Here is a 15,941-nt window from a genome sequence, read left to right as displayed (position 1 = left end):
CACATGTTCTATTTTTGTTAAGTCTCTACAACACTACACAGTTTTTGGAGAAACATATTTAAATCTCTGAAAGTAATTGCTGTAGATTCTTTTGAAATCGACTTTGAAATGTATTTCTTTATTTTTCTGTTACTTTTTTCTACAGTTAAAGAGGGGCTTTTTGCGAGAGGGTTTGATATTCAAGACATGGAGAACAAAAAGACCAAGCAGCGCTTTTCTGTTTACATTAAGCCTTGCTCACATTGTCCACTGTGGTAAAATGCTTAAAGGGATTCTCCAGTACTTTTGACTACTTTTTAGCCAGTAGTTCTGAAAGAAGCGCTCACGAGCCAAAATTGCATACTACGTCCATATGTGCACCACGTCATTCCTTTCTGTTTCGCTCATTTGCAACTTGCTAGCTGTTACTGACATGGCGAGGGGCTGAAGCTCATTGGTTGAACGCGAATTACTAGGGTTGGCACAGGTGGGGGAAGATTTTGGGGAAAATGGCGCAGCAAAGCTTCCAGAAAAACATTTGCTTTCAAACTAGGGATTTTGTGGCTAATTGAGGTAAAACAGAAATTATTAACTGTCAGTGTTTTATTTCTTTACTTCAAGTTCATATTAATACAAACAAAAAATCCACAGCGCCCTTTCACAGTAGAACATGGTGGAACACTTGGTGGTGAAAGTGCCTTCTGTTCTAATCCTCTGTCTTCCATTATTTCTCTGTAAATCAGAGTCCGTGTGGATGCCTGGCCCCAATCAGATGCCAAGTGTTTTGTACAGCACTGTGTGTGAAACTGGAAATCCGAAATGGACCTCACTATTGATTGCCTTAAAGCAGCAGAGATGGGCAACTCCCTCAGAGTTGTATCTGGCACTACTGCCACTGCCTGCTCAGAGTGCACACATCTGGTTTCCCAGGTCTCAATCAGATGCTGATTTAAAGGAAAGACAATATGAAGACGAAACTTGCCCACCCCTGCATTAGTGTGTGTATGATGGGGGTGTTGGAATTGTCCATGTTGAAAATGGATTTATGTTCACATTTTTCGAGTCGATCATTGGTAAATCTTGTGGGGGTTGAGTTGCTTGCAGTTGACATTAGGTTATGTATGCTGTATGAACTGAGGAATTTGTCAGTCTCTCGTTAAGGTATAAGTAGCCTATTTCAATGATTCAAAACGCATTTTCCTTCATTGGACCTTACCTGCCACACTTTATGAATGCACTTATTTCTCAGCTTCCAAATCTGTTTTGTAATGCTAACATACACAAGATATTCTTGTTAGATTTCGAACAAACTACTTTGACAAACTGATTAGTACTATGCAGCGAGTTAGGAGACAACTTGATGACGCCTCGTTATCGAAATTGATAACCCTCACATTTGTCGTGTATGAATCAGACCTTTTTAAAAGACTAGAGGAGGTATTGAGGTAGAAATCCAACGTCAGGGACACAGAAGGTCATAAAACATTAGCTTTTGCACGCAAGAATCTCACTTGATTTAGAAATCTTGTATAGTATTATTATCATGTTCTTAAAACCTCTTGACACTAGGGGGGCGCCATTTCGACTTTGTAAAAATTCGTTCCCAAATTAAACTGCCTCGTACTCAATTCTTGCTCGTACAATATGCATATTATTATTACTATTGGATAGAAAACACTCTCTAGTTTCTAAAACCGTTTGAATTATTTCTCTGAGTGAAACAGAACTCATTCTGCAGCACATTTCCTGTCAGGGAGTGAGATTTCAGAAATCGAGGTCCCTGTTCTGAGGTCAGTTTATAAGTCCCCATGTAAGCCATCGGGCTACATGCACTGCATACGCCTTCCTCTAGATGTCAGTAAGCGGGGAGAATTTGAATGGAGTGGATTGCGCAATCTGGGGCCCAATATAAGACCGTGGAACGGAAGTACCGTTCTTTTCAACGGGGCGCCTGGCGCAGCAGGGACATCACAATGGCCTCCTGCAAAGCTTTCGTTTTAGCAGTTCTATATCTCCGGTCATGTTTTTATTCGTTATAGTTGTTAAAGACATCATAAGGTAGTTAATTTAAACCGACTTATAGCAGTTTATATCAGTTTATTGCGATTTTCCTGGATTTCTTTGTGATGCGCTTTCAAGAGTTGGACACCTCTCCAGTGGGTGGCTATCGTTAGCTGCTATTTCCACATGAGAAGAGGACATCTTTCAACCAAAAGACGATTGTTCTGGAGAAAGGACACCTTGCCCAAGATTCTGATGGAAGCTCGGCAAATAGTAAGCAATCTTTATGTTGTTAATTCGTATTTATGTTGACAAATGTCAAATAATAATTCCGCCATGAATTTCGGTGCGGTCTCGCTTTAGCGCACGCTGTATGCTGAAGTAACGTTAATTTTAAAAATGTAACACAGCGATTGCATTAAGAACTAATTTGTCTTTCATTTGCTGTCCAACTTGTATTTTTTAGTCAAGTTTATGAATAGTTTTCGATTAGAATAGGTGCCTCTCCAAGATGGCGCCGGACAGATTGCTTGAAGTTTTGGCCACTAATCACATTGTATAACCACGATTTGTGCCGCTAAATATGCACATTTTCGAACAAACTCTATATGCATTGTGTAATATGATGTTATAGGACTGTCATCTGAAGAATTCTGAGAAGGTTAGTGAAAAAATTAATATATTTTGGTGGTTTATACGTTATCGCTATTTTTGGCTTGAATATATGCTGTTGTGATGTTTGCTATTGTGGTAAGCTAATATAACGCTATATTGTGTTTTCGCTGTAAAACACTTAGAAAATCTGAAATATTGGCTGTATTCACAAGATCTGTGTCTTTCATTTGCTGTACGCTGTGTATTTTTAAGAAATGTTTTATGATGAGTAATTAGGTAATACACGATGGTCTCTGTAGTTATTCTAGTCGCTTTGGTGAGAGTTGTGATGGTGGCTGCAATGGCAAACTATGATTTATACCTGAAATATGCAAATTTTTCTAACAAAACATATGCTATACAATAAATATGTTATCAGACTGTCATCTGATGAAGTTGTTTCTTGGTTAGTGGCTATTTATATCTTTATTTGGTCGAATTTGTGATAGCTACTGATGCAGTAAAAAAATGGTGGAGTAAGAAAAGTGGTGTCTTTTGCTAACGTGGTTAGCTAATAGATTTACATATTGTGTCTTCACTGTAAAACATTTTAAAAATCAGAAATGATGGCTGGATTCACAAGATGTGTATCTTTCATCTGGTGTCTTGGACTTGTGATTTAATGATATTTAGATGCTAGTATTTACTTGTGACGCTATGCTAGGCTATGCTAGTCAGCTTTTTTACTGATGGGGGTGCTCCCGGATCCAGGTTTGGGAGGAATTAGAATGTTCTTAACCTTTAGCAGAAGCAGGGGTGATGGGGTTATTGGTGCTAGAAGTGGACGATGTTTTATATATTATGATGACATTGCATTGGTGCATTTTATTGCTCACTACTAGGAGTGATTCAATTGCCCAGCATGTTTGGATTGGTGAAAATGTAAGTTTTATAACTGTCAACATTGTTTGTTTTGTGTGTTATGTTAATCTGGTAAACCCATTTCTTATGTGTATATGGTAGTTAGGAGAAAAGGTCTCCTTGGAGAGAGATGACAGATGAATAGTCTGTGTACTATTTACTGAACATAGCATTTCAGCCAGAGTCCTGCTCAGTTAGGCTACCCTTCAGGTCAAAGGATCTTTGAAAACTGTGAGATTGCGTTTTTTTTGGCATGTGAGAGAGTACTGTATGTAAAAAGAGAGAGCAATCCAAAAAAGTTTCCGGTTTATTTTGAAATTGCACTTGCAGTGTAAGACTATGCTTGTTCTCCAAAGTGTAGACAGTCTTTTCACAGTGAGCCAGGCTCAGAGGAATTGTTATACCTTTCCCCTTGCCTTTTCTGTGTGCTTGGGCCCATATTGGAGATTATGACTAAAGCTATGCTTGATTGCCCCACAGACTGTTATGACGGTGCAACATAAAATACCAAACGCTTCTTCAGCTTGTGAGAGAAAGTGTGTGAGTGGGTAAACGTTTGAGGTTTGAGTAGGGAGGTTGCCTTGCCAATATTTAAATCTGGAACTGTAAATGCACTACAAAGACATTAATATGTTTCAGGAGTTTTATTACAATTGGACTTGAACATGCTCATTTATTTATTTACAATAACCGGCTATGATAGGTCAGAAACACTCCTCATAGTGGACATCTCATTCATTGTAAGACAAGGATGGCATCATTTAAGAGGCACTTTTAAGGATCTGTTTGAAAAGGGTTTTTATGAAAGGCCGTTAAACCCGTCTGTGTTTCAGTGTTTTTGTTATTCGTTCATCATAACCTGAACAGATTTAATTGAATAAGCTAATGTGATTTTTTTTAATCTTCTTTACATTTATATTTAATGTGTTTACAATCTCTAAATAACCAAATAGATTAAAAAGACTGTTTTCTAACAATCTATTTGTCTGCTCAAAAGCTTATCTAGAATGAAATTCTGTCGTAGTGTTTGTTGTATCTTGACTTTCAAATGTTTTTAAGACTGCTTGGTTTTTAACTTTTGTATTTGTGAAACTGTAATTTATACAACATTGACATAGGTTGGAGTTAAGTACTTTGAAACATGGAAAAACCCCCAAAACATTGCAAAATGCACTTTAAGATTGACTGTAAGCAGCATTAGTCCAACTCTGTAAAATTGTTATTGCATTACTTTCTGGCTGCACATAAACAATGGTATATTTTCATGTTGTATTTGTTAGACTGGTAGTTTTGTATAGGACTAAATTAACCATTTATTAAAAAGAGTATAGTTGTCAAAATACCTTTTTGTTGACATTTTTACCAACTGTTTTCTGAGAAAAGTAATCCCTTGCTCAGAAGGCAATTGAGTGTAAACATTGGGAGAATTGTGATATCTACTGTCAAAATGTGGTCAGATGGTCTATGATGTTCCTCACTGTTGTCTTGGCAATTTTCTTTGTAGTTAGTCACTACTGATGATGGACTGCTTTATTTAGCTACTGCTTTGATGTTGTGACTGTATATATGTTATTAATGATCTATTAGGTAATTAATCAATCAATTAAGAATGCTTTTTCTCTGGCCTAAGTTTTATGTTTGTTATTATGCCTGTTTTGCCAACCAATTTGTCTCTACGTAAAGAGAAGTGGTTGAAGAGATGATATGGCTGTTGTAATTGTTGTGGGATGTCCAATGAGAGAGTTTGGCTTCTCAAGTGGTCACAAAAATCCATCTCGTTAGCACATCTGAGGATGATACTAATCATTGGTGGGAGGAGCTCCAACCCACTGGCTTTTCAAATTGGTCAGAGTGTTGTCTGAGATAAGTGTCAAGGAAGGCTTTGGCTTCAGTACCTGTAAGCAACATGACGTTTGCACCTGTTTGACTTTTTTTGCTGCTCTACTTTCAAGAAATCCCAAGGAAAGTCGAAGCCCAAACCGGCTTGTGAATACACCCCCCCCCCCCCCCCCCCCCCCCCCCCCCCCCCCTTCGCAGTGGTGTAGGAGTTTGGAAATTGCAATAGAATGCAGGGTACGTTTGGATCATCAAGTTTGAATAACTGCACTGAGACATTATTATAATGACAACTGCTGTTTTATCAAATCTATTCATGTTTTTTTCTTGATTCTGGCTTGAAGTATTTCATCTGTCGCAGTTGAATGATTAAAGCGTCATTTTCTACAAATCAAATGTCCTTTGTGTGTAATATCACCAAGCATTAAGACATTCTCCTACAATATATGTAAATGTCAGTGTATATCCCATATTCACCAGAGGTCCTACATTTCGTGAGGGCATGTGACTGAAGCCAAACCTCAATGAGAATGTGACGCCAACAAGCCGTTTTGTTTCGGTTCAAGTTAAGACCTTAAATGTGTCTTCATGAGAATTTTAAAGCCCTCCATTTTACTATGATTTCTAAACATTCAACATGTAACTGGGGGTTGGAAGTTGTTTTGGTTCCCACAATATTCATTCTCAGGTAAATTCCAGGCAAGTAATTATTTGTCTAATTGAAAGAGTAAGCCTGCTGTGTGTGAGAACATAGATTGCAAGATTATGTTATAATACTGTTATTGCATCAACTGGTTGTTTTATGCAACAGAATAGTGAGTTATTAGAACACTTGAATCTGTGTGTTCTACTGAGGATGGGCCTTTGGGAGATTTAATGCTGACAGAAGATTTACGATGTCTTTGGGTGATAAGCCAAACAAGACTGCATTCCATAGCATGAGTTAATGTTTCTGTACTGGGGGTAACAGGGGGGGATGACTCCAATATGGAGCTGGAGGCCAGACTCTGGTTTTTACACATCCAGAACAGTTTTTACAGCAGATACTGTTTGCTGTCAATTATTAGTATCTTTCATACAAATTTTTTCCTTGTGACCCATTCCATACATCTGTTTGTCATAAACACCCAGGAGGAGGGACTTTGCTATAAATGCTGTGGTATAGTCCTGCTGGTTGGGCTCTCAACGAATCACCAATGGGGGGCTAATTGACAAGTTCCATTACTGCAGTAAATAAATAATAAAGTTGACTTGTTTTGAAGAAATGTAAGTCTCTCCTTTTGATTAGAATAATTCCACGACACGTGCTTTCCCTGAACATGTATCACACATGTTCATGTATCCTGTCTAGGTTCAGAAGCAGTGTCTAGAGCTCAATGCCACCAGACCCAACTTGGCGGTACCCCGAGTGGAGGTGACCCTGTACTATGAGAGCCTGTGTCCAGGCTGCAGGGCCTTCCTCACCCAGCAGCTCTTTCCCACCTGGGCCATGCTCCACGACATCATGGACGTCAAATTGGTGCCCTACGGCAATGCACAGGTAGGCCTCTTCTCGAAGTGGAGAGCACTGGGTCATGTTCAGTAGGGCACATTTTTAAAAGTGAAGTTCAGGTTGTACCTCAGTACAGGCCTTTTGATAGATCCATGTTCAGTTAGACTATTGAATGAATAAGAACATTAGAGAAATCAACAGTAATTACAGAAGTAAATATTGTGTTGTGTTAATGCTGCAGCCTTATTCCTGGTGTTCTTTCACAGGAGCTTCCCTCAGGGAATTCTCCCTTCACCTGTCAACATGGAGAACCAGAGTGTCATGGTAACATGATTGAGGTGAGCCTGCCAATCAAATGGCAAACTGCTTGTAACCTGAAATATTGTTCATTCATGATGTCATACCTTCCGCTTAGGCATGTATTCTACATTCAGTGGGTCGGTACTCAGAATTCCCAGTCATTTACTGCATGGAATCTGCAGCTAACATTCTTGATGCTGCCCAACCTGTGAGTATTGTACTGTTTTTAACTTAATGTTTTAGCTATTGCATTTTTCGTCATTCAAAATGCATTTGTGCACCTGTTTACATCAAGGGCTCTGGTTGCATTCTGTTCTCCTCTCATGCAATCAAACACCATGTGCCGACGTCACAGTCATCTGTGTATTCCTGCAAAGCAGCAAAGGAGGAGGAAGTGGAATGTCAATGTACAGGCTTGACGTCGGCACATGGTGTTTGATTGCATGACCGAGTTTTAAGTAGCACTGTATCCGCTCAAAAAACATTACTCGGTAACCCCATTGTTGATAAACAGTAGATACTCACCCCTAGCTGTACTATAGCCATGTTATCTACATTGTGCACCTAGTTTCAGTCCCGGCAAGGTCTTCTTACCCCATTAATAGTAACCCAGGGGACGTGTGTTTTGGCCGGACTGAGAGCTTTGGTCTTCAGGGCGTTCTCGTGCATCAGTTTGAAGCCGAGCTCTCCCTTCACACAGGACGTGACTTTCAGGACCAAGCTTTGTCATCGCTTTCAACTTGGTCTGCAAAATGTACAAGGTGAGTTGCAGGGGGGTTACTGGTCCTTGTTTGTTTAATATTAATTACATTTAAAGTTGTAAACTGTGATCAACATGTACTTGGTCAAGGGCTGAGCTAAAATGTAATGACCACTCATATTTGTCCACAGGGAGGTAAGCCCCCTGCCTGTAAATGCCATGCGCGTCCACTTGTATCAGTGCATTCGTAACAAACTAACTATTCCGAATCGTCTACTCTATTCGATCAAAAAAATCTTAACTTCGTGGTCTTATTTTCGTGGACAAATGCAAGACGCTTCGCCTCTTCCTCTCCGTTTTTACTAATGCGACTTGGTGCATCTAATGGTAACGTCTTCGATGGGTATAACGCCGAGAGCCGCTTTGGAGTTGACAGCTCCAACGAAGTTACAGTTCTGACATGGTTTAATTTAAATAAACGGTCTGCTATGCAGTTGTCGGTTAACGCTGAGCCGACACATGCAGCGTTTACGGTGAATGATCTCTGCACACGCAGGAACACTACCTTTAAAAGCTGCATTGCCAATAATATCCCGCGTTCAAATTGACATGTAGTATATTAACATGTAGAATAATGCTTGAATCAAAGATTAGGCCGGGATTCAATAAAACATAAATTAACTATTTGCGCACAGACAGATTTAAGAATATGCACAAAAATGATACATTTTATAGGCATACAGGTTTCCATATTTATTGGCATTTTCACTTTGAACAACTTGAACTCCAGAAACTTTGGGCTTTAAAAATGATAATCAAACTCTCTAAACAAATATTGGAGCGGTAGATGTATACATTTTGAAAGGTATACTTGATTTTTTTAGGCTCCAGAAAAATGTATTGAAAGCTAGAATCCTTAATTGAAACAACAAAGTAACTAACTAAATAAATAAATAAAAAGGAATGGGCCTGGAGAAATGTACCCACACTCTAATTCATAGACTGAGCTATGGAAGCAAGGGACTGACCCTCCATGATATCAAAATTATAGTTTGAACCATGTTTTGAGGCTATACAGTGTTTGTTTACATTTACATTGTTTACAAACATTGGAGTAAAACAAGCTTATATTTGAGGTTCTGATGGGTATATATTAGTCCAAAAATGCATGTCACAACTACGGATTCTATCGTCAAGATCTCTTTTTACAGTACTTACATTTTGACAGACACAAATATACTACAAATAAATATCTGACTTGGAACAACATTGAGGATGAAAAGACGGACATAGAACAAAAGTACAACGGTAATGGCATACCATCGTGTGTCACTGTTTCAGAGCAAAGCAATAAAGGGACCAAGGGAACAAATTATCATCATTCTAACGTCTCCGCCAACACGTTTAACACTGAATGGCACTGATTTATGTACGTTTTACCCTCAATACAGTTGAGCTCCTCCCCATCACAAGGTTCTTATTTCAGCTGTTATCTTATTCATGACCAAACAGCTGAGTGAATGGAATACTGTCAAAATACAGTATGTATGAATACTAATGTAATCTTCTCCTGCCTTACCAGGAAAAGAGTAAGGGGGAATATTTTTTAGTGTTAGTTCCCAGGCAAGTTTACCAAGCTGGAGCTGTTGAACTTTTTTGGAAGTACTGTTCATTTCAAATTTCACTGTCCTATCGCTTTAAAATGGGAGGTATTCTTATCACAGGAGGTTGGTGGCACCTTAATTGGGGAGGACGGGCTCGTGATAATGGCTGGAGCGGAATAAGTGGAATGGTATCAAACACATGGTTTCCATATGGTTTCCATCATTCTATTCGCTCTGTTCCAGCCAGCATTATGAGCCGTCCTCTCCACAGCAGCCTCCACTGATTCTTCTCTATGTACAGTACCAGTCAAAAGTTAAAACACCTACTCATTCAAGGGTGTTTCTTTATTTTTACTGTAGAATAATAGTGAAGACAAACTATTAACACATATGGAATCATGTAGCAACCTGGAATACATTTCAATTAACAGGTGTGCCTTGTTAAATGTTAATTTGTGTAATTTCTTTCCTTCTTAATGCGTTTGTGCCAATCAGTTGTGTTGTGACAAGGTAGGGGTTGTATACAGAAGATAGCCCTATTTGGTAAAAGACCAAGTCCATATTATGTCAAGAACAGCTCAAATAAGCAAAGAGAAACGACAGTCCATCATTACTTTAAGACATGAATCCAGAAAATTTCAAGAACTTTGTTAGTTTCTTCAAGTGCAGTTGCAAAAGCCATCAAGCGCTATGATGAAACTAGCTCTCATGAGGACCTCAACAGGAAAGGAAAACCCAGAGTTACCTCTGCTGCAGAGGATAAGTTCATTAGAGTTAACTGCACCTCAGATGGCAGCCCAAGTAAATGCTTCACAGTGTTCAAGTAACAGACACATCTCAACATCAACTGTTCAGAGGAGACTGCGTGAATCAGGCCTTCATGGTCAAATGTCTGCAAAGAAACCACTACTAAAGGACACCAATAATAAGAAGAGACTTACTTGGGCCAAGAAACACGAGCAATGGACATTAGACCAGTGGAAATATGTCCTTTGGTCTGATGAGTCCAAATTTGAGATTTTTGATTCCAACTGCCGTGTCTTTGTGGAGACACAGAGTAGGTGAACAGATGATCTCCGCATGTGTGGTACCCAAGGTGAAGCATGGAGGAGGTGGTGTGTTGGTGCTTTGCTGGTGACACTGTCTGTGATTTATTTAGAATTGAAGGCACACTTAACCAGCATGGCTACCACAGCATTCTGCAGCAATGCGCCAACCCATCTGGTTTGGGCTTAGTGGGACTATCATTTGTTTTTCAACAGGACAATGACCCAAAACACACATCCAGGCTGTGTAAGGGCTATTTGACCAAGGAGTGCTGCATCAGATGACCTGGCATCCACAATCACCAGACCTCAACCCAATTTGAGAAGGTTTGGGATGAGTTGGACCGCAGAGTGAAGGAAAAGCAGCCAACAAGTGCTCAGAATATACAGTTGAAGTCAGAAGTTTACATACACTTAGGTTGGAGTCATTAAAACTCGTTTTTCAACCACTCCACAAATTTATTTTTAACAAACTATAGTTTTGTCAAGTTGGTTAGGACATCTACTTTGTGCATGACACAAGTCATTTTTCCAACAATTGTTTACGGACAGATTATTTCACTTATAATTCACTGTATCACAATTCCAGTGGGTCAGAAGTTTACATACACTAAGTTGACTGTGCCTTTAAACAGCTTGGAAAATTCCAGAAAATTATGTCATGGCTTTTGAAGCTTCTGATAGGCTAATTGACATCATTTGAGTAATGATTAATGTGCACTGTCCCTGTAAAAATAAAATAAACTCAAACTCAATTGGAGGTGTACCTGTGGATGTATTTCAAGGCCTACCTTCAAACTCAGTGCCTCTTTGCTTGACATCATGGGAAAATCAAAAGAAATCAGCCAAGACCTAAGAAAAAAATTTGTAGACCTCCACAAGTCTGGTTCATCCTTGGGAGCAATTTCCTAACACCTGAAGATACCACGTTCATCTGTACAAACAATAGTACGCAAGTATAAACACCATGGGACCACGCAGCCGTCATACCGCTCAGGAAGGAGACGAGTTCTGTCTCCTAGAGATGAACGTACTTTGGTGCAAAAAAGTGCAAATCAATCCCAGAACAACAGCAAAAGACCTTGTGAAGATGCTGGAGGAAACAGGTACAAAAGTATCTATATCCACAGTAAAACGAGTCCCATATCGACATAACCTGAAAGGCCGCTCAGCAAGGAAGAAGCCACTGCTCCAAACCCACCATAAAAAGCCAGACTATGGTTTGCAATTGCACATGGGGACAAAGATCGTCCGTTTGGAGAAATTTCCTTGGGTCTGATAATAAAAATAGAACTGTTTGGCCATAATGACCATCGTTATGTTTGGCGGAAAAAGGGGGAGGCTTGCAAGCCAAAGAACACCATCCCAATCGTGAAGCACGGAGGTGGCAGCATCATGTTGTGGGGGTGCTTTGCTGCAGGAGGGACTGGTGCACTTCACAAAATAGATGGCATCATGAGGAAGCAAAAGTATGTGGATATATTGAAGCAACATCTCAAGACATCAGTCAGGAAGTTAAAGCTTGGTTGCAAATTGGTCTTTTCCAAATGTACAATGACCCCAAGCATACTTCCAAAGTTGTGGCAAAATGGCTTAAGAACAACAAAGTCATGGTATTGGAGTGGCCATCACAAAGCCCTGACCTCAATCCCATAGCAAATTTGTGTCCAGAACTGAAAAAGCGTGTGCGAGAAAGGAGGCCAACAAACCTGACTCAGTTACACCAGCTCTGTCAGGAGGAATTGGCCAAAATTCACCCAATTTATTGTGGGAAGCTTGTGGAAGGCTACCTGAAACATTTAACCCAAGTTAAGCAATTGAGTGTATGTAAACTTCTGACCCACTGGGAATGTGATGAAAGAAATAAAAGCTGAAATAAATCATTCTCTCTGCTATTATTCTGACATTTCACATTCTTAAAATAAAGTGGTGAACCCAACTGACCTAAGACAGGGAATTTTTACAAGGATTAAATGTCAGGAATTGTGACAAACTGAGTTTAAATGTATTTGGCTAAGGCGTATGTAAACTTCCGACTTCAACTGTATATGTAGGAACTCCAAGACTGTTGGAAAAGCATTCCTCATGAAGCTGTTTGAGAGAATGCCAAGAGTGTACAAAGCTGTCAAAGGCAAAGCTACTTTGAAGAATCTAAAATATATTTTTTAGTTACAACATGATTCCATATGTGTTCATAGTTTTGACGTCTTCGCTATTATTCTACAATGTAAAAAATAGTAAAAGTAAAGAAAAACCCTTGAATGAGAAGGTGTACTGTACATCGGGGGTATAAGTATATTCTCCAGCGTCTTACAATTCCTGTCGGTCCTTCCCTGTAGCATACTTGTTAAAAGTTGTACAGTATTGGTGGAAAATGGATGTTTCAGTGTTTTGCTGTAGTCAATTGGCATTCGCATACTGTAGATAAAAGCTGTATCCCTGTGAAGAGCAGAACATTGATCAACTTGACAAAATTGAATGTAGCATTTAAGTCGAAGCATTACATCCAACGTATTAAGGTGCAACATTTCCCATTAAAAAAATTAGCATAAGTCTAACAATTGATAAAATAACATGAATACAATCAACAGTTCAGAGAGAACATTGTGTTAAACATTTCATAACGACTTAGGCTGGCAGATGCGTTGGTTCAAATTCCAAACACTTGTGGCACAATTTTCCCTATAAACTTGTTTCCCTCAAGAACAAATTAAACAAGACATTAGGGGCTTATTCAGGCAAATGGGAAGTTATCAAATGTCAATACAGACATGATTTTCTGTTGTGTATTACAGGGAATCATATCAACTCTGTTCACTACATTTCTATCTGCAACTTTCAAAGCATCGCACCCTACTGGACAAAAACCCTTATTAGTCTACTCTACGGCCCTGTCCAGAAACAACCCATAGCCCCTAACCCCTAGACACTTGTGGAGATCTGACAGGATTTCATAGGTTTAAGCTACAGTATATGAGAATTTAACCACCTGATATTTTAACCACAATTTAACCACTCTGATAGGTTAGGTGGAATTTTTACCACATTTATTACACCTATCCATTCCTCTCAGATCTACACAACCTTCAGTAAGCTGTCCAGTCGAATCATGGTTTGGCTCAAGCGCTTCAGAACTGAATTAATTTACAACAGAGATTGTAAAGTGCTACTGGATGGTGGAGGCACCCTGATAACTATGCTTACAAAGCACAGAGACAATCAGACATAGTGAGGACATCCCAAATATATAAAAGAAAACAGAACCATTTCATATCATATTTAAAAATGTGACACAAATGTAAAACATGATCCCATAAAAACAAATACAATTTTACAAATATGAGTGTAAGTGGTGTTTGTCTAGATTTAAAACAACCCAATCAACCACAGTACTTCAGGACATTTTTTAAATGCTTGACTTGTATACAGTGGGGTCTGAAATGATTGACACCCTTGATAAAGAATAGCAATACTGACTGTATAAAATAAATCATAAAAATACTGAGCTATATTGTGTGCTAAAAAAATGACTTTTTTTTTTCACCTAAAAGGTAGGGGTCAGAATTATTGACACCCCTAAAGATTCTTATAAATTAGTCTGTATCAAGGGTGTCAATAATTTCAGACCCCCACTGTATATAATTATACTGGTACTGTTTGTTTCATCCTCCATACTTAACTTGCTTTAGTTCTCAAACTCAAACTTTTAATTTAGATCAATAGAGGGCGCCAGACACATGTCAATCAGTTATGTCTTTTTGCATAACTTGAACCTCTTGAAGTTCTAAGAAACGTTTGTCGTCAGCGACAACTCGAAACAGGCAGTCTAGGTTAAGGGGTAACCAAGAAGTCTGTGCTACATTAAAATAATTTCTCTCTCCATACCCTGGGGTTTAAGTCACAATTATCTCACTATTCAGGTACATACTGGATTTGGTTAAACTTATCATTCACAGAACTCTCAGAAACTAAATCAAATATACTAGTTTATGCTTACTGAATTCAAACAAATATAATCCCCCTAATTGTATGGTGCAACAGTTCTAAGACCCTGTAAATTGATCACAATCCTTACAATATTCTATTGAATAGATCTATATTCCATCATTTTGAGGAAGACATTTTCTCAGTAGAATTCCTTGCTCCATCAGGAGACGTTGGTGAGACTGGTTAGCCATGTAATTAGTTCTACCTTTGATCAGCTAGACATATACAGCAGTCTGTTTCTGACACTTTACCCCTAGAATCAACTACAGAAAGCAGGACTAAAAAGTCCCATCTGGCACAAAGGAGAAAAAAAGAGGATATAACGATACTTCTTGTTCTACAAGATTAAACAGAGGGAAAGTGGTCAGTGTAAAGGTGTCTTCAGTGTAAAGGGACTGTTGTCATTACATACTGTTGTTAAAAAGCCCACCTTGCACGTCCAATTGCTGCTGGGACCCACGAACCAAGGCAGGGACTGAATGAGGTGCTGGGTGGGCTAGGGTTGGTGTTACGTGCCAAGCCGTAGGTACGCTACACTATTGCCTTCCTGACCCAGTTCTCTGTCCCTATCGTCTCTGTCGTCCCCGTCCAGCCCGGGGCTCAACGTCCTGAGATGGCCGGGGCTCCTAACTGACATGGTGGTCAGACTGAAGGCCCGGCCAGGGTGAGGGGAGGGGGGCCGGTGTCTGGTGCTGCTGCTGGGCTCTGGGGATTGAGACAGGGCCGGGGTCTTCCTAGAGGTCTCTCCCCCCTGTGACATCTCCTCCTCAGGTGGGCTCTCCAGGTCTGACTCGACGTCGCCCTCGTCCTCCTCCTCCTCCAGGGTGAGTTCAAACTGGAACTTGTCCCCTGTGGAGGTGCAGCAACCCCCCGCCATAGCCTCCAGGGCCCCTGGCCCCCCGTCAAGGTCCATGTCCTCGAGGGTGGGTGAGGGGCTGCGCTGGATCATACTCTGGTACCACTCCCGGTTGTCCTCCAGCGTGTCCAGAATGTCCTGTGCGTCAGGGTGGACCAGGTCAGCCCACGTCTCCCACAGAGGGTGGACAATGTAGTCTATGAATCCCACCTGCAGGGGGGAGTAAATATGAGAGATGTAAATGCACAAAGACCCATACTTGTGAACTTTTGCTAAGACCATTGGTTTAAACCATTGGTCTCAAACGGCTTGTTGCTAGCTTTTCTCATAAACCATGCTGGCAAAATTTGCCACAATACAATATCCAGTAACAAAATTCTTATCAGCCAATTAAAATTGTCTACGTAGTTGGATCTGATCCCAATACTTTCTCACTAAAGTATCCATTGAACTTTGAGCCAACTGTCTTAGCGAACTGTGCCCCCAATCAGTCATAATGGTTTGGAAAAAATACAACCAGTTGACAAGACCTCCATCTTCGATTTATTTTTACGATGGATGTAGCTAAAAATATAAACGTATAATCCCCGTAAAAGCACATGGATGTGTATGAAACGGTAAGCAA

The 15,941-nt window shown here is 39.8% G+C and overlaps 2 protein-coding genes across 2 annotated transcripts in view; one reads left to right on the top strand and one right to left on the bottom strand.

Moving 5' to 3' along the window:
* The first annotated feature begins 798 nt into the window (after nucleotides 1-798).
* LOC120055169 (gamma-interferon-inducible lysosomal thiol reductase-like) lies at nucleotides 799-9,682 on the top strand. The gene is made up of 7 exons (XM_039003091.1): nucleotides 799-855; nucleotides 5,448-5,488; nucleotides 5,520-5,568; nucleotides 6,683-6,871; nucleotides 7,090-7,161; nucleotides 7,239-7,331; nucleotides 9,671-9,682. The coding sequence occupies exons 1-7, from the start codon at nucleotides 799-801 to the stop codon at nucleotides 9,680-9,682; spliced, it is 513 nt and encodes a 170-aa protein (XP_038859019.1).
* Nucleotides 9,683-12,933: 3,251 nt separating this feature from the next.
* Nucleotides 12,934-15,941, bottom strand: part of LOC120054684 (cAMP-specific 3',5'-cyclic phosphodiesterase 4D-like) — a 42,970-nt gene continuing 39,962 nt past the window's right edge. Inside the window, exon 14 of the mRNA XM_039002225.1 lies at nucleotides 12,934-15,526. Within this exon, the coding sequence (XP_038858153.1) occupies nucleotides 14,969-15,526 (558 nt within the window). The 3' untranslated portion in view covers nucleotides 12,934-14,968. The remainder of the gene's footprint in view (nucleotides 15,527-15,941) is intronic.

Source organism: Salvelinus namaycush, chromosome 10, assembly GCF_016432855.1.
Source record: "Salvelinus namaycush isolate Seneca chromosome 10, SaNama_1.0, whole genome shotgun sequence".
Classification (NCBI taxonomy): Eukaryota; Metazoa; Chordata; class Actinopteri; order Salmoniformes; family Salmonidae; genus Salvelinus; species Salvelinus namaycush.
This window is presented reverse-complemented; position numbering and strand designations above follow the sequence as displayed.

Coding starts and splice junctions, on each gene's coding strand:
- LOC120055169 (XM_039003091.1), top strand. CDS start 799: ATGGACCTCACTATTGATTGCCTTAAAGCAGCAGAGATGGGCAACTCC. Junction 5,569..6,682: donor AAATTGCAATAGAATGCAGG/GTACGTTTGGAT, acceptor TATCCTGTCTAG/GTTCAGAAGCAGTGTCTAGA. Junction 6,872..7,089: donor TGCCCTACGGCAATGCACAG/GTAGGCCTCTTC, acceptor GTTCTTTCACAG/GAGCTTCCCTCAGGGAATTC.